The 19,095-nt window shown below is 41.6% G+C and overlaps 1 protein-coding gene across 4 annotated transcripts in view; it reads left to right on the top strand.

The window, feature by feature from the left end:
- The window catches only part of LOC134337913 (rho guanine nucleotide exchange factor 10-like protein), a 225,223-nt gene extending 206,369 nt beyond the window's left edge, over positions 1 to 18,854 (top strand). For all 4 annotated transcript variants that reach the window (XM_063033279.1, XM_063033278.1, XM_063033281.1 and 1 more), the window contains 4 exons: positions 2,715 to 2,857; positions 10,395 to 10,566; positions 12,576 to 12,698; positions 15,007 to 18,854. In XM_063033279.1, coding sequence (XP_062889349.1) covers positions 2,715 to 2,857; positions 10,395 to 10,566; positions 12,576 to 12,698; positions 15,007 to 15,521 — 953 coding nt within the window. In that variant the 3' untranslated portion in view covers positions 15,522 to 18,854. The remainder of the gene's footprint in view (positions 1 to 2,714; positions 2,858 to 10,394; positions 10,567 to 12,575; positions 12,699 to 15,006) is intronic.
- The last annotated feature ends 241 nt before the right edge of the window (positions 18,855 to 19,095 follow it).

Below are 19,095 nucleotides of genomic sequence, written 5' to 3'. Positions count from 1 at the left end.
ACCGGCACTGTAATAGTGTTGCCCTAATCGTTATGCCACTGTGATCCTTGCACCCTAAAATCCTTCGGCACACCAGTGCTTCGAAGGGTCCTGCCATTTACTGTGCGTTTCTTGCATTGGACCTCCCAAAATGCCACACTTTACACTTGACTGATTGTAGATTTCAGGAGAGTGAACCCAGAGGTCCATGAGCCAGTAATCAGAGGTGGAGAGGATCAGTAACTTTAAATTCTTGGGTGTCACTATCTCAGGTGACCTGTCCTGGACCTATCATTAATATAACTACAAAGAAAGCACAACAGCACCTTTACTTCCTTAGGAGTCTACAGAGATTTGGCGTGTCATCAAAGATCTTGGCAAACTTCTACAGATGTGTGGTGGAAAGGGTGCTGACTGGCCTGGTATGGGAACACTAATGCCTTTGAGTGGAAAGTCCTACAAAAGGTAGTGGATTTGGCCCAGTACATCACGGGTAACATCCTCTCAACCACTGAGCACATCTATATGAAACGTTGCCATAAAAAAGCAGCATCCATCATCAAAGATCCTCACCATCCAGGCCATGCTCTTTTCTCACTGCTGCCATCAGATAGAAGATACAACTGCCTCAGGACTCGCATCATCAGGTTCAATAACAGTTTCTATCCCTCGACTATCAGGCTCTTGAACAAAAGGAGATAACTGCACTCATTCTACTTCTGGTGTTCCCACAACTGATGGTCTCATTTTAAGGTCTCTTGTTATCTCTTGCTCATTATTTATTGCTATTTATTTGTTTTTGCATTTGCACATTTATTGCCCATTGATCAGCTGTTTGCAGTTACTGTTCTATAGATTTGCTCGGTATGCCCGCAGTAATAGAATTTAAGGGTTGTATTTGTTGACTTGTATGTACTCTGATAATAAATTTTGCTTTTAACTGTTATTTTGACTTTGACAAAAGGAAACTTACAGATGCTGGAAATTCCAAAAACCACGCAACAAATTGCTGGATGAATTCAATATGTCAGGCAACTTTAATGGAGGGGATTAAGCAGTTACCTTTTCAGGCCGAGACCCGATTAGCTCCTGATGAAGTGCTTCGGCCCAAAACAGCTACTGCTTATTCCCCTTCATTGATATTACCTGACTTGCTGAGTTTCTGCAGCATTTTGCATGTGTTAAACTTCATACTTGTCTGAATTAAGCCCCATCTGCCATTTACAGTTGATGTACTCCTACTGTACGCTTTGACAATCTTCTTCACTGTCATCAACTCCACAGATTTTTGCATTCTACAAACTTACTTAATGGACCACCAAAATGTTCACCAGATGACTTGTCTTCATCACAAACAACAGAGGTGCCAACATTGGTCTGTGTGGAGGATCACTGGTCATAGTAACCATAGTCTTCAGTGACCAAGCCTACTTGCCAACTCACTATGGGTCCCACTTGACTTCATCTTTTGGACCAGCATGCCATGAGGGACCTTGTGAAATGCTTTACTGATACTTGTTTCTGATTTTTGGCCAAGCATTCTCCTGACTGCTGTATCTCCAATAACTTAATAACCAGGTCATGCTCTCTTCCCACTGCTGCCATCAGGTAGAAGGTATAAGAGCCTCAGGACTTGCACCAGCAGCTTCATAAACGGTTACTACCCCTCAACCATCAGGCTGTTGAACAAAAAGGGATAACTTCACTTGCTCCATCATTGAAATGTTCCCACAATCAATGATGTCACTTTTAAGAACTTTTACTCGCATGTTTTCATTATTTATTGCTATTTATTTGCATTTGCATAGTTTGTTGTCTTTTGCACTCTGGTTGATCTCTTATCGATCCTGTTATAATTATTCTATAAAATTGTTGAGGGTACACACAAGAAAATGAATCTCGGGGTTGTATATGGTGGCATGTATATACTCTGATAATAACATTTACTTTGAACTTTAATAGTTATCAAGTTTGAGTAAAATTGTGGATGGAGAGTTGGGATGGACTTTATGATGGGAATTGTACAAACAGAGATCCCCTTACTCTTGACTCATAGTAGGTGTGCCAAGAAAGGGTGTTTTTTTGTGCCTTCTGCAACCTTGCAATTGGAATTTGTGGTCACCGATGAAGTGTATGGGTTCATTGCATGTGTACTTGGCTACTCTTAGATCCATGCAAGGAGTGACTCTAGTCTTAAAGGCTATTCCTGAATGGTTCACCTATATAAGGGATGGTGGGTTTTAATTAGGTATCTACAAGGCCAATGAAGTTTACCTTTTTAATATGCTATAGGTTTCTCTTTCCTGTATCATTGTGATTTTATAAGTTATAATGAAGGTAAATTTTATTTTGGGTTAACTCTGAATTGGGTCTACTTTAAAACCACTGTTTTTAAGAGAGATAGGAAATGAAAGACATTATCTCTCCATGCACCTCAGTTACCAGACCTGGATCTAAGTCACTAGCTTGATAGAGGATATTGGTCTCCTTAATTTCAGACAATAGTTCTAGTTGCATTTGCAAATATGCTGTTAAATCTTTGAAGATCTTTGCATGAATCAATTAACATTAGAACATAATTGGCACACTGAAGGTTGATGAAATGGTGGCTTTGATACTGGATTAGAGAATAGTTGTTTTTGAGGTCTAATAGCTTGTGTTGTTGAAATCGCTGTGTAAGTTCCGGTACATCCTGCTCTAATTCTTCCTTCATTTTCCTTATCTCCATTTTTCAGAAGGAAGCTGGGAATGGGATTCTCCCCGATCTGTTAAAGTTGGATCAGCTCCGATCCTTTCACTCCTGGCTGTGGACGACACAATGTGGGCTGGCTGTGGGAATCGGGTCACTCTGATCGATGTCAATTCCTTCACTACTCGGGTATGAGCACTGGTATTGCTGCCAGACCGTGAGGCTTCTTCCCCTTGAAGCTTTTAGCTACAACATCAAAGGATGCCCTTGATCGAGTTAGTGAGACTTAGATTCATTCTCTCTATTGTAGATGTTTGATCTAAAATAAGATTCTTTAAAGCCCAACTTACTTTAAGAAAAAGCTAAATTTGTACATATAATAAGGCCATTCACCACATCAGGCTCATGGGGAAACAATTAGTCTCAATCTCTTTAATTTTTTGCCCTTGCAATTTATTCTTCTTCTCTCATGTCTGTCAGCTCTCCTTTGCTTCTTTTAACTTGCACAATGGCAATTTACTATCGGCATTTAATCTACCAGTACATCTGTGGGATGTAGGAGGAAACGTACAGGAAACCGACAAGGTCACAGAAACAGCACAACCATTCTGAGGTCGGCGTCAAACCTGGTCACTGGAGCTTTGAGGCAGCAACACTATCTACTGTATTTTGCCATTGTGCTGTGCATAATTCACAGTAACAATTGATTTTTATGGCCATGTTATTGTTTTTCCTCAGTCAGCTGAGGAAATCTAGTTAGTCCTGATACTTTGAACTTCATCAGGCATGTGGAGGCCTTCATTTGCAAAAGTACAGTCTGGTAGTAAACACAAACAATATAGATCATATATGGGTGAAGGTATCTAACCATCATGCTACAAGGCTACATCTTGGAACTTGCTGTAAGATGTTAATTAATCAGCTTGAATTGTTTGTGATTTATAGTATTAACAAGGAATAGATCTAAAATCTGTATGTTTTTTACAGATGTTATATTAGGAAGTGGGTGGCGGGGTGGAGATATGTGTCTACCAAAGGAAGTGTAAGGCACCCCTTCCCCCCGCTAGCCTTCAGTTGCCCTTGGGCAAGGTGTGGCAACTGCCTAGCCAATCAGGTTGTGTGAAGCCATGGGAGGAGGTGGTGGATGATCATGTGAGCAGCTGGTGCATATCACAAGTCCTGGTTTTGCGACTGTTGATTCCAGGCAGACAGTCTCTGAAGAGTGTTGATAATGGCTGGGGCCACCTGTCGGGAGGAGAAGATGGCAGCACGACGCAGCTCGCAGTGGCCACTCCGGTGGTGATGTCTGTTATTTGTCAAGTAGGGTGCCATGCACAATCCTGATTTGATGGAGACGGACATGAGAGCACGGAGGAACATCTGGAGAAACTTCTGAAATGCCTGCTTTGCTGCTGCTGCTGCTACTGTGTTGTCCAGAATCTCCGGAGGAGAAGGCCCCGAGTCCTCGGCTTTGCTTGTTGCTCGGCGGCCGGGGCACGGTCAAAGTGCTCAGCAGAGGATGGTGCTCGGAGAGGCTGTATGAGAGGGGCTGGTCAGCAGAGGATGGTGCTCGGAGAGGCTGTATGAGAGGGGCTGGTCAGCAGAGGATGGTGCTCGGAGAGGCTGTATGAGAGGGGCTGGTCAGCAGAGGATGGTGCTCGGAGAGGCTGTATGAGAGGGGCTGGTCAGCAGAGGATGGTGCTCGGAGAGGCTGTATGAGAGGGGCTGGTCAGCAGAGGATGGTGCTCGGAGAGGCTGTATGAGAGGGGCTGGTCAGCAGAGGATGGTGCTCGGAGAGGCTGTATGAGAGGGGCTGGTCAGCAGAGGATGGTGCTCGGAGAGGCTGTATGAGAGGGGCTGGTCAGCAGAGGATGGTGCTCGGAGAGGCTGTGTCAGAGGGGCTGGTCAGCAGAGGATGGTGCTCGGAGAGGCTGTGTCAGAGGGGCTGGTCAGAGGCTGGAAGTTTTCGGACGGACTCGTCCTTTGCGGTCGGGTGCTTCCAATGCATCGGCAAGTTGTCGGCGCTTGGAGGTTCATGGCAGGGAGAGTTTCTCCCTTCTACCGTCTGCGTGAGATGATGAGACGATCGGGACTTTGAGACTTTTTTTTTTACCGTGCCCATGGTCTGCTCTTTATCAAATTACGGTATTGCTTTGTATTGTTGTAACTATATGTTATAATTATGTGGTTTTGTCAGTTTTAGTCTTGGTTTGTCCTTTTTTTTGTGGTATCATTCTGGAGGAACATTGTATCATTTTTAATGCATGCTTTTCCAAATGATAATAAACGAGGACTCAGTTGCCTCATAATCTAATCTAAAAAAAAACAGATGAAGGCAGTGGCAAAACCAGTTCAGTAGAATTTGCCAAGAACGATCATGATCATAGACCATGATAGTCCATGTCAATATGACATGGCATGTTACGAGGATGATAATGATTAGGTAGAACTGTTTTTGTTCACCTTTTTCCAGGGCAGCCTATAAAAGGTAAGGAATCATTGGTTAAAACAATGCTCTGTGTAACAAATGGGTCAACAGCAGTCCTCCTTTGGCCTCAAGTAGAATAAAAATGAATTAGAAGAACTTGCAACTAGTGGATGTTGCTGCATTATTTGTATTGTTGCAGTTCATAATCAGAGTGAACAGTTATGACTCTTGCTGAGTATCTAAATGATAGTGAGCTGTAGTTTAATTCTTTTTAATCTGCAGTCACAGGAAATCTGAAATAAAAATAGAAAATTTGGGAATTTCAGTCAGTCAGGCAATATCTGTGGAAAGAGAAACGGAGTTAAAAAGAAACTGATTTAAACTGAGGCCTTTCCTCTGCTGTGGTAGTTTGGAGTTGCCAATTTTCAATGAATTATCTCCGTTCTCCATTCTAGTCTCAAAACCACCAATCATCAAACTTCAGTGTGCTAATGATGCTTTAATGTATGTTAACTCGTACCAGGATATTTAGAGATTTATCAACACGTCCCGAGGAAAAATATGCTGTTGAGGTTGACGCACGTGCTTGAGATAATGTCCTTGAGACTGATGAGAAAGGGAAAGAAGATTTAATCGATGAAATGGCAATAATGAAGGAAGAATGTCTTAAGGGCTTGATAGGAGTGTTGGAAAATGATGAATGAAGATTGTGAGGAGATTGTAGGATGATGTTTGCAACTTGGAAAACAAGGGAACACAAGGGAAGAATTCAGAGTACAGACTGGTATCGGAACAAAGAGCAGAAGTTGGGAAAAGAGAACAGATTGTGCACATTATTTTATTTGATTAATCTCTTACTAAAATATCAGTCACCAGCAATCTCTCCCACCTTGAAACAAAAATGTGTGCCTGCCAAAAATCTTTTGCTGGCCTGCTCAGTAGCTGACTTAGGTGACACCCAGTAAAATCTTTGCACAACTGGAGCTGTAAGTTCATCTCCTTGATGATATAGGACAATTTTAAGATGCATTTTTAAAATGATGTAATCTCTTAAGACATTGCAAAAAATACATTAAAAATTCATATTAGCTATGAGAAGCTTGGACCATTTGCATTACAAAGTGGGCAGGAGAGTGTGCTGCAGAAAATGATCTTTGATTAATTTCTGTGAGAATATTTTATGAAAGCCACATGAAGCAAAAGTGGATTTAGATGCTCCCACAAGCAGCAATAGAATTAACTAGCAGATGTTGCTTTCTGTTCTAGCACCAGAGTATCGAGGCAGCTCCTCTCGGCACAGAGCATGCTCTTATTCATTCGACCTTAAAGGGGCACTGTTGTCTTACTTGGAAGACTTTGATATGCAACACGGTTCTTCGGTGCCTGAGACTTCGCAACAACAGCAATTTCTTTATTAGAAAAATCCATTAAACCTTCGTCTTTTTGCCTTATTCTTCAATTCCTTCATTTTTCAGCAGTGCCCCACATTACCCTTTGAATTCATTTTTATGCCTCAGTGACCTCCCATACAGAATTCTATTGCCTTTGAGGAGAAATAAATTCTGCAAGACTTTTCTTAAATTTTTGATTTGCATCTACTGGGATTTGAATAACATATAGTGCAATAAACTGATCTCTGCTCATACAGTTTTATATAGAGAAGCCAAGGAGTTTTTTTTTCTCTTTCTGCACTTCTCCCCTTGGCATTATGAAACTCTTTCTAAGAATTGTTTATATTAGCCTCTGTGCTCTCTCCCCCAGGAAACTGCTGTCAAGTGTGCTATGTCACCGACAACCTGACTTTCTTGCTTGCTGCCGAACTGTTCTTCCCAGGAAGGACTGCACGCAATAATTACCCAATAAGTCAATGCAAGTGAAAGCTGCCACTTCTCCTGTTCAGGCAGGGGTAACACCAAGAGCAATTTGCCTCTGTATGTGAAGCTGAGGATAAGGGAGAGGAAGAGTAGTGTTATTGTCCCATGCTGCATGCAGTTCTGTGTAGAAAGCGTATAGAAAGAAGACATTTGTCTTTTAACAACCTTGGGGCATTCTAAATTAGTTCATTGCCCAGAATGTACAAATATAATGTAAAGAATGTGCTGCAACTTCCACAAATAGCTATGATATAAATGGCTGGTGTCTTTGGGGGTCAGTGGAAGGATAAATTCTGGCCAGGAAACTGAGGAAAAATGGCTTTGATTGGCTGTTAGTGATGTGGCTCTTTTCATGCACACATGTGAGGAGATGAGGGCCTCGCTGTGAGAATTCATCCATTTTTGAGGATGATGCAATCCTTTGTTAATTCAGGTTGCATGCAAATTTCTGGAATGGGCTTTGAACCCTTAATCTTCTTCCAGGTTTCGAGTACTATCACTGGGTGATAACAGCTAATCTGCAACAGATACTTGGTGAATGCCGTTGCCAGCATTACCTTGCCTGTTCCATTCAAGCCACAAATTAGCTGATTTATAGAACTAATTTTTGACTCTGAAATTTGTATTTGACTTTTAACTTAATCTTCTATTGGTTAGGCTAAAAATAATCTAGTTTAGGATTACTTAAATTTGGTTAACACCTGGAGCAATTTGCCTCTGTATGTGAAGCTGGGGATAAGGGAGAGAAAGGGTATTCTTGATCTCAGCTGGTTCATTCAGTATGCCTCTTATTCTCCAGGAACTGAATGTACTGTATCAGTGGAAGCATCTGTCAGCAGTGAACCAAAAAAATTAGTTATGCTTGCAAGGCTGACTCTGATTTTTTTTTGTCATCTTTGTATAAATTCTTTAAAAATCAGAGAATAGTTTTTCATGGAGTTGGCAAGACTTGACAGTCTTGGTTATAAATCCTAAATATGTGCGTTGTAAATTCTTATTTGTGTGTGTGTTCATTCTGAGCTGCTTATTTGAGCACTGATTCTAACTGGGTTTGGTTCCTATTAAGGATGCTTCTAACAGTACTGATTGCCTTTGTGTTACTCATATGAGGATGTTTTTCAAATCTAAATGAAAGGCAAGAAAAATATTCTAATGTTAAGTGCATCACAGCTGACCTTAATCCTATCTCTTTAGTAGCCATTTCCTGCTGTGGGTCACCAGTAGAAGGTGGGAATGATGGCTGTCTCAATTTCAGACCCAAGGATGCTGTGGGCAATCTTGTATACTTGGAGGTACCACGATTAAGTAGAGAAAGCTCTATATATGTGATGCAAGAAGGACCCTCAGGAAATACATTGAGCAGTGCAAGTGTCTCTGATCTATTGGGGTATCTCAGATATGCTTGTGTTAAATGGAGTTTGTTTGGCATTCAGTAATTATTGTCATTGATTTTCTTTTAAATTATAAAGCTTTATCCTTGAAGCATTGCTGCCAATTACAGTAATGCCCATGTTACTTCTGAAGTCAATGAATGCTTTGCTATTTTATGATGTAGTGGATGGTCAATCTGCTTGTTTCACAAAAAGAATTGGGTTGTGGTGTGCATTTGATTGAATAGACTGTGTTAGAATAAAAATAAGATAGCCTGATTTAAATTGGCAGATAATGTTTGAGGATATTAATCGGTTCTGAGTTTGCCATTGCAAGGCTGTGCTAATTCAATCACTCATGGAGCATATTAATGAGGATTCCGCAACGAACTGCCTTTCTATTGATTGGACAAGTTTTCCATTTTTCTCTGCCAAGAACTTGGGAATTGGTATTTTTGTCCTCTGCATTGTATTGTGCTGGTAACTGGTTCGTGTAGAGCAAGCTAATGGGATATCTCACTGTTTGCCCACTTGTCTTCTGTCTGTACTTGGAATTTGATCTCCAGTCGTGTGTGATTAGCCCATTCGACTTGTAGGTGTTCTGTTGAAATATTTATCTTCAGATGGAGCTGATTGGTTTCAGTTTCACTATTTAAATCTGATCCAGTGGGAGTATGTATTCCTTTAATTTTCCCTCCCCTCTTTGAGTATGTCGCATACTATTCACCTGGCTTGTCTTATTCCAATCCCTGAAGTTTCACAACGAATCTGTGATTTGAGCCATCTCATTCCTGGAGAGATATGATTGATACAGCTGGAAAAGGAGAGTGTGCCCAAGAGCATCCTCTTTTGATTGGGATTCACACCATGTAATTGGGTTGCATGTAACCCAGGAGATTCTGACACCACTTCTGAATGCTTAGTAAGATGCAATCTGGACATTTTAACCATAACAGTTCAACTGTGATTCATTATATAGACCTGCTGCTCAACATGCTGTAATAGTGATTTTCTTTATTGCCTCACCTAAGATGCTGGGCATCCTTTGAACTTTATACAGATTTAAAGAGGAAATGAGCAAATGTATAAATACACTGCAATACTAAAATAACAACCCTATCTGTTTGTAGCATAACTAAGGTAAGCAGTGAACTGTCCTTAGCGTACTAGTTGAATTTTCCTGTCAGGGCATAGCTCTGTAGGCTCCGTAAACCCATTCGGAAAGAGCTGCAGCCAGGAGCGATATTTTTCCCACAGGCGCACTGCCAGTGACTGAAAACCATCTATATGGAGAGCTAGCTTTCCACTTGATCTCAGAAAGGCCCTCCAGCACTCTCAGCCTCAGAAGTATAAATTTGTCCAGTCCGTGCTTGGTGGTCCGTGGTTACAATAGTAGCCAAGCAACAGCTATATAAATGCCCAACCTGCAGAATTAGACAATTCCACCTGAGAATAGCTGATTAAGGTGAAAATTTGTGTGATCAGTGCTGGATGGCAACAGGAACATCTCACTGGGGATTTTGCTGCCTACTGTCCAAATTATGCCTGGAATACAAAGGCATCTTAGTTGTTTTTGCTTGCTGCTGCTTTAAAAAAAAAACTTGGCAGAACATCAGCAGGGCATAGCGTGTCTTCTGTTGACTTCAGTGGAACTGAACAATGGCAGAGGGGAGTGTAGTGTCCTCCGATACTTTAGGTCCTGTTGAGCATTAGTAGCCAAGGATGGCATTCTGTCCTGTCTGAAGTAGATACAAATTCGGATGATATATTGGAATGAATAGCAATGGAGAGCCCTCCTTCTGGATTTTAGTTTCTCTACAAGTAAAGGATGCTCTTCCTCAGCTGTGTGCACCGAGTGCACCATACTGTAATGGAGAACTCAGTTTCTGAGTTCCTTCTTTGTTACTGAAGGATTTAAACTTTGGAAGCAGAGTCGAATGCACCAACATTTCCATAAGTGTGTGTTTAGTGCTTGCAACAAATGACCGGTTTCTATACACACAGAGTTTCTTTACTTTTTAGTGAAAGCTGACCTTCCCTCTCTGTCTTGCCAGTGCTTGGATGCACACCCCGATGAAGAGATGAAAGTGACCCATATGGTGAAAGCTGGTGGTGGGGTGTGGATGACCTTTTCTGCAGGATCCTCAATTCGATTATTTCACACAGAAACCCTGGAACATCTGCAGGAAATCAATGTCATTCCACGCAATGCTCTCTTCAATCCAGGTAAAAATATTATCGTTTGCTATCTGAGATTGGTTGTTGTACATTGGCCATTTTTTTTTTTGGGCATCATGTACAAATGTTCTCCCTGTGACAGTACAGGTTTCCCCAAGTGCTCTGGTTTCCTCCCATGTTCCATGTTGGTAAGTTAATTGTCTACTGTAAATTACCCCTATGGGGTAGCAGGGGAATCAGTTGGGTGATTACTGGGCAATAAAGAAGAAAGATTAGCTTTGTCACACGTGCAGTACATCAGATCATACAGCAAAACGTGTTTTTGTTTGTGTCAGTGAACCACACAGTGCGAGGATTGTTCTGGGGACAGCCCACATGTGTTGCCATGCTTCCAGCACCAACCTAGCATGTCCACAAGTCACTAACCTTAACCGTATGTCTTTGGGACGTGGGAGGAAACTGGAGCATCCGGAGGAAACCCACGCGGTCACAGGGAGAACGTGCAAACTCCTTACAGATCGTGACGGGAATTGATCCCCGATTGATGATTGCTGGTGCTGTAAAGCATTGTGCTAAGTGCTACCTGACTGTGCTGCCCAAATTCTTGTCAGGGAGCTAAATATCCAGGGTATAAATGGCATGAAAATTGATTTTTTTTGCAGTGGTAGCAGCACTGTAGATGACAAACTAAATTTAAGTTAACACACATTATATACATGTGACAAAACATACAAAACTACATTGGTATAAATTAAGGGAAATATTGTATGAGGTATAATAGGCATGTGAGGGAACATAATTTGTGGGGGAATGAGATTGCTCTGAGGGTTAGCAAAGACTTGATGAACCTAAAGTCATAAGGAAATATAAAAAACAATTAAGGAAAATGAATTCCGTCTAGCTTGCTGTAATCATGCCAAAAACTAAAAGTATTTACAATGTTGTAAAAGATTGTCGAAGTTGTTGCATTAAAACATAATTTAATGTTCCTAGTGCTTTTGTTTTTAAACCCCTTTGCAATTTTATCTCAGTTGAGGAGCTGCATTTGTGTTGTTTCATCCAAAGCAGAAGAATTGCTCCAACAGTTTTGGGTGGAAACTGTTATCCCTGTCACTTGCTAAGCCACATCATACAGTAGTTACAGATGTGCTGTATGTGGAGTGTGACCGCACTAGTCACTGAGCAGCATGATGGATTGGGAAAAATGTAGTGGAACAGGAATTGTTCAGGAGGGACTGATGCAATTTGCTTTGAGAATCAGCATAGACTCAGGGTTGAATGATGGCCTCCAATGTTATTAGGGAATAGAAAATGAATGGGTAGGAAAGATGAAGTATTATAGGGTAGTACACTGGCATAACTACTACCTGATGACTCCAGTCATCTGTATTTGATTCTGTTCTCTACTGCCATCTTTGTAGTTTGCATGCTCTCCCTGTGTATGTAGGTTTCACCAGGGTCCTCCACTTTCCTCTCGTGTCCTAATGACATGTTACTTGGTAGGTCACACATCCACTGTAAAATGTAGATAGTGGTAGATAGAAGAGGACAGGAATGGACTAATGTTCTGCGTGATAGCAAAAACTTAGTGGGCTTAATGGCTGCCATGTCATGAGAATGCAATTCCAATCTCTCACTGAATGCAAATTCCAATACAATCCGAAGGTAAGCAGCATTCTCATTAACTTGTAGTTTATTCTATGTTTGCATTGACTGCTTAATCATATGTCACTGATGAGTCTAAACAACCATGGTTTGTAGTAGTTCAGAAAGATCAATTACCAAAGGTCATGAGACATCGTTTCAGAAAAAAGGACCAGGTTTACTTAACTGATTATGCTTTGAAAGCTCTCGAGTCAGAATGTCTTCTGATCAGTATTCTATAACGAAGTTTTATTACTTCTTGAAAAATCTGTAATTGGATCAAGGACTGATAAAGTCCATTGGGAGAACCTTATGCCCAATAGATGTATTTAAGTATTGAGAACAAACGAGACCAATTCCTTCCACTGAATTGGTCTATATTGATCGTGCATCTTTCTGTTTCTCTTGTTTAGGCCAAAGGAACGTTTTGGTGACGTGTTTGTTGGTTTGTCAAGGAATGCTCTGGGTTGGAACTAATCAAGGCATTTTAATTATTTTACCAGTACCAAAACTTGAGGGAATCCCAAAAGTAACAGGTAAAAGCTTCTTCCCAACAGACCTCATAATTTTGTACTTCTTTTTGCAAGACAAACCTTGTTGGAGTGGTAGATAGAACAAAGAAGGAGCAATGTGGTGACTCAACACCAAAAAAAAGGAGAGCAAATCTTGTGAGCAAATGGAATATGCTGCCCCTGGGCTCAGCAGGTGAGGTACATCTGGAGAAAGAAGCAGAGTTAACGTTATAGTCCAATGGCCTTTTACAAAATGGAGAAGTAGAAGTTTGATCCAACATCACACATACATTACTTAGCACCTTGCAGGTGCAGATTCTAGGAGAATGAGCTGATGGAATGGAAATGCTCTTTTAGTTCCAGCAAAGAATGTTGTCTGGTTTGAGAGCTAAACAAAGCCTAAGGTCCGTTTTGGGGCAGTGGAAATGGCTAAAATCAGTTCTAACATTGCCTAACTGGAGCAGGGGTCCTCAACCTTTTTTGCACCGTGGGCCAGTCTAATATTGACAATATTCTTGCGGACCGGCCGACCGGGGGGGAGGGGGGTGTTCAAGTAGGGTTAAACTCACCTCAATATGTCTTTTACAGTTAGGGTTCTAACTTTCTCACTCTTAAATAAGGGACAAAAGTAGCAGTCAAATCCTGGGACACTGTACCCCAGGAAGGACTACCATGACCATGAAGCCTTGCGCGGGCACCTGGGTGTGCATGCGTGTACGTGCCGATTTCCCCCCCCCCCCCACAAATCGGTTTTGCCTTCATCTTCCTGACTGTACTTTACATACATTATTTCTACTTTATATAGGCCGTGTATTTATCATATCATTCCTGCTTTTACTATTGTTACATACCCCGTAACTGGGTTGCCAAACCAGCAGAAATGGATCACTCAGTTGGAGTCTGGAGTACTAGAACTAAGAAAGTTTTATTAAAGGAACAAGCAACACAGTAATCGAAAGGATAATAAATGCAACAGTTCAGCGATGCTAAACACACATGTGCACAGAATTAAGATAACAGCATTAATCAAGCTCTATCGTTGTCTAGGGGTAAATGACCAAATTTCAAAGTGACTCAAAGTTCAGTCCAGTTTAGTAGTTCAGTTTGCAGTAATCGTTGCCATGGCGATGGACAACGTGGGGGAAGAGAGACAGAGAGAACAGGAACAACTGATCATTCAGACACGGCTTCACTCACAGACCGGCGAGATGGCTCACAAGCAACTTTTGGGCGGGTCCTTGGTGATGTCACCTGAGGTCACCGACTGTGACCCCTCCTCCAGATGCGGTCGATCCTCTGCAGTGAACCCGGCACCCAGGCAAGGGCGGACACACACCAGGTTCCCGCTGATCGTACCTTTCCACCCTGGGCGTTGTCCGGTACTCCCCACCGACTCGTGAGAAGCGTACCGCTTCCAGGGTCTCGTTACCTCGGGTGGCGTGTGTCCTGCCTTAGTGAACCGGTCCCTTTTTATCCCCCTGCTGGGGTATCGTCTGTCCATCACTTCAAACAGTTCAAGGTTCAAAGGGGGAGCCGCTCCAGACAGCTCTCCCTCCCACGTCCCTTCATTACACATCTCCAGACGCTGCTCCATTGTTCCTTATCTCTCCTTCCCCTGAGGGCAGGTGGCAGACCACTTGCTGATGTCACTGATGCTAACCCAGGCCAGCAAACATCTTAATTTTATGTGTATTCTCGTCACACTATATGTTAGTGTTATTTATTTTCAGTTTTATGTGTTATTTGGTATGATTTGTTAGGTTATTTTTTGGGTCTGGGAACGCTGAAAAATGTTTCCCATATAAATAAGTGGTAATTGCTTCTTCGCTTCACGCCATTTCAGCACGAAAGGTTTCATAGGAACGCTGTACCTTAGTGGGGGAAATATAGGAGAAGGGTGGTCTCGTATGGGACAAACCAATTTAGCCCAATATACGGGATGTTCCAACGAATACGGGACAGTTGGCAATGCTATGTTCAAGTTCAACAGTGCGTGACAGGGAATGAGGAAAGGTGCAGCTGACTCGTATCGTTTCCTCACAGCCCGGTGGTTGGGGACCGCTGAACTAGAGCATCTTTATCTCCCAGCCAATCTGTGTCACATTTGACTTGCTGGCATGCTCTGCAACAAAGGATGCAGGGAGATTTGCTGCAGTTGATCTATCCCCCGTTAAAGTGTTATTTTAAATGATATACTATCCTTTTGTCTTGATGTCTAAACAACATAAGTTCATAGAATGTTCACATTGAAGGAACTGAGACTAAGGATGTTTTGTATTGCATATTTGTTCATTTCCCCCAATCAATTACAATGCTTTTTATCATTTCACAGGAAAGGGTATGATCTCGTTAAACGCCCACTGTGGACCTGTGGAGTTTCTGATCCCAACCGTCGGCTCTCTGGATTTGGAATTATTGAAAAGTGAATCCTCCGAGGATGTGCATGAATGCCAAGAGACAGATGGCAAGGAAAATTCTTCCTCCCAGGAATCCATTCAGGATCTGCATCAGGATAAGAAACAAGGGATTTCGCTGTGTTACAACTTACACTCAACCTCCCACCTGCCCGGTCAGTTACTGTCTGCGTACGACGATGATGTCCAGGCCAGTGGAAAATTTCCAGAGCACAGCATCGAGGATGGTTCCATCTATGAGATAGTGGATGACCCGGACGTGTGGGTTCGAAGCAGGTCTTCAACCCGAGAGGTAGCCAAAAAGGAGAAAGTCAGCTCAGTGGCTGTAGCCTCTGGAGGCAGGGGATATCAGAACTTTAACAGAGACTTCAAGCCAACCGTGCATAACAGCGAGAACATGTTGCTGATTTGGCAGATTCCATTGACTCTGTAGTGTTGCTACATTGTGCACATTTGTAGAACGTGACCACTGGAAAACTAGGATTGCGCCATGGTTAGTTGCCTAGAACTCTAAGGGTTTTGAAGGGAAGTGTCTCTTTAACAGAGTTGCGCACTCAATAATTGGGATGTTGTACTTTCCTAATATGCTGAGCTTTAGGCATTCTAGGGTGACCTGTTTCACATTGGCATCTCCCTTTTGAAGGAGGATTTAAATCCAAATTTTTTTGCCCTTTGTTTTCTAAGGGTCCATGAACTGGGCATAGTAGTGAAGGGAAGTGGGGAGAATATCTTGTGCCATGAGTTAGTTTTCTCTCTCCTTTCCTCTTTTTTTTTCTGCCTGGAAGTCGATGCTTTGAAGAAAATGGGCTGCTGAAGTTATTTCCTCTTGATTCCACACTTCTTCACCCACCCTTCCTCTTCACCCCCACCCCCCACCCCCCAATACACACACTCAAAGTGCAGCCAAACTGGGGAATGATTCCATGGGCGCTGGCAGCCCTTTATACTGCACCTGAATTGCCTACCCTCATGCGAGAGCTTGGGCATTGAATGTCTGTAGGATAATGACTATAGAGGGCATTGAAGCTGAACTTGAGCTGGTATTTATATGCATGCACTTTCAAGCTGGGTCACTGGATTGCAGTCCAGAGTGGGAATGCTGGTGGTTAAATATCTTTTCTCTTTGTCACCATTTCGCTGCCTTCTTTTCACCAAGGAGCAGTGTGCATCGCTCTTGCATTCTAAATTACTGACTTACAAGTGACAGTGGTGAAACAACTTTACACTCATACGGAAAGATGATTTGGAGTAGAGGGTTTATGAAAATAAAGATCTATCTTGGTTGATAACTCAGCGATTTTTGTTTTACAACCTCTGAATACTGTATATGGTCTGCAGTTTGATAGCTGCTGTCAATTTTCCTGCTCTGACTGAAGGATGGATGCAAACAGCCAATTTATAAAACATGGAATATTCCACCTTACTGCACACTGACCAAATCACAAAAAAACATTACTATGTACCATGCTGCAGCAGTTGTGACTCTTGTACTCCAGTTATTGTTGAGGTTACAAACCCTTCCCAATATCTGACCAAGTCTTTAACAACTTTGCCTACTAGGGAACACAACCAATTTCAGGCCTTTGCAGTACTTTGCACTGTTGGTTTTGAAGAACGCAAACAACTCTTGCATCTACACCCCCTGCACACGGCATAAAACCGTGCTCCACATAAATATTCCCCCAACCTTACCCTCAACTCTAACCGTAACGTCCAAGGGTTCAAACAAGCTGACTAACCCAGACCACACCTGTATGTGTGAGCTTCCTTAATGCTGGGACCCATCCTCTCTCCCCCCACGGGGAGACCTGCACCTCCATCTCCCAACCTTACCCCCACCCTTAACCCTAACATGAAGAACCCCGCTCTCTCATGCTGTTCTTTGGTGCATATCTAGATTCTATTCAGCTAGTCCCTACATCATTGTGGCTGAGATAACAAATGCACCGGGCAGGATATCGCAAGTTCCAGCCTACTTTTCAAATAACGCATGGCCAAATGCTTACACACGTCTGACTTAGCTGTACAAAATGAATAGATGGCTGTTCAGCTGGACAAAATAAAAAGAGATATGTTTCTTGAATGCAAAATGGGCAAGAATACAAAGGTTGGTCCTATCATATTGTTTCTCCAAATAGAAAATCTCATCTCTCTTATTGTGTGAATGGCAAGAGTGCTAAGTTTATTGTAACCTCTAAGATTTTGACAACGCGGGCAAGCACTTTAGTATTGACTTTGAACCAAGATCGGAGAGAATGCTTTTATTTATGCTGTAAATAACCAGTCCTTGAAAACAGTAATCTTCATGAAGGGCAACATTTATAATGCTGCATGGTAATTGATATCACAATTTGGGAATTTGTGGTCTCATTTTAGAATAATGTATAGCGCAGAAGTTATTTTATCATTGTATCTGTTCCCGCTCTTTGCTACTGACATATTGCTATGATATGTAAATATTGACTGTATTTGTAGTATTTACTCAGGGTTTGAGATCTCCAAAAAGGATGTCATCGCATGCTGAAAATATTCAAGGGCAATATTACATCTTCTCCTACACCATCATGCAGTATGAGCATGGCCTAATCTTGTATCATGTTCACATCTATCTGATAGAAGGTAGGCGTTTTAAAACCTCCCTTCTACCCAGAACAATAGTTTTGTTTAAAATAATTGTAAAAATCTAATTGTGATCCAATATTTCAATCAGCTGATTTACTGAGCTGCAGCAGAGCTCAAAGCTTTTGGGAAATTGAGGCATTAAGGGTCTTTGCTGGGAAATGGAGCCCCCTTTCCAGAACTTGCTTGTTCGTTCTATCAATGGAATTGATTTAATAAATTACTTGCAAGGTGCCCTCTGTTTCTAGTGAGTTCCAATCGTCAATGGCCTTTGATGAGTGACTACTTCATTCTGTTGCCTACTGATAAAGCCAGCTCTGAATGTTGGAAAGAAAACAATGAATTATGTGATCCTTAACAAAAATTACTTAGCAAAGTTGTTTGGAATGTTACAAGAAAATATCTACAAAGGTTTCAGTCAATGATATACAGCCTTTCAAGATGTGTATGTTCACTTACCATTTACTACTGTATTATATACTGGTCAGGGATTACAGAACTGATCTTCAGAGCTGTCCAAACCCTGAGATCATTCACCATTGACCAGTAACTGCAATAAGAAGGGATGGAGGTATGCTGTAGAACTAACCTAATTTCCCTTTCAAGGTAACTGCCTATGTGCAATAAAAGAGTCATTAAGAAGAATAAAATGCAGTCTTTAGTCAATTGGCTCTTTAAGCAAAATCCTAGACTGTTTGTACTTCAGTGCCTTGGCATTTATACTATTTACATAACTTAAGAGTCCATCAAAGGACGAGCGAATTTTAGACTACAAATGTTCATGATACCTGGCTGAATTTTTCACCGGAAATAATGGGTGAAATGGTAACCTAAGAGGTTAACATAATCACTTTACAGAGCCAGTGATCGGTAATCAGGGTTCAATTCCTGCTGCTGTCTGTTCTCCCCGTGACCACGGGGGGTTTCCTCCAGGTGCTCTGATCTCCTTCCACATTCCAGAAATGTACAGTTAGGGTTAGTAAGTTGCAACCATACTATGTTGGCTGGAAGCAGACCGACCTGTATTGGGCCATACTGGAAGCAGGCCAACATTTGCTGGGCTGCTCTCAGCTCAATTCTCACTGATTTTGATTTGATATAAATAAAGCATTTCACTGTATATTTTGATGTACATGTGAAAGATAAAGCCAATAAAAATTAACCTTTAATAAGGTAATTCATAGTGTATATATATGTATATATATATATGTTTGTGTGTATGTGTATATATGTGTGTGTGTGTGTGTATATATATGTGTGTGTGTATATATATATATATATATATATATGTGTGTGTGTGTGTGTGTGTGTGTATATATATATATATATATATATATATATATATATATATATAGCTTTGAAAGAGATTCCTGTCTTTAACAGGTGCC

This window comes from Mobula hypostoma, chromosome 25 (genome assembly GCF_963921235.1).
Source record: "Mobula hypostoma chromosome 25, sMobHyp1.1, whole genome shotgun sequence".
NCBI lineage: Eukaryota > Metazoa > Chordata > Chondrichthyes > Myliobatiformes > Myliobatidae > Mobula > Mobula hypostoma.
This window is presented reverse-complemented; position numbering and strand designations above follow the sequence as displayed.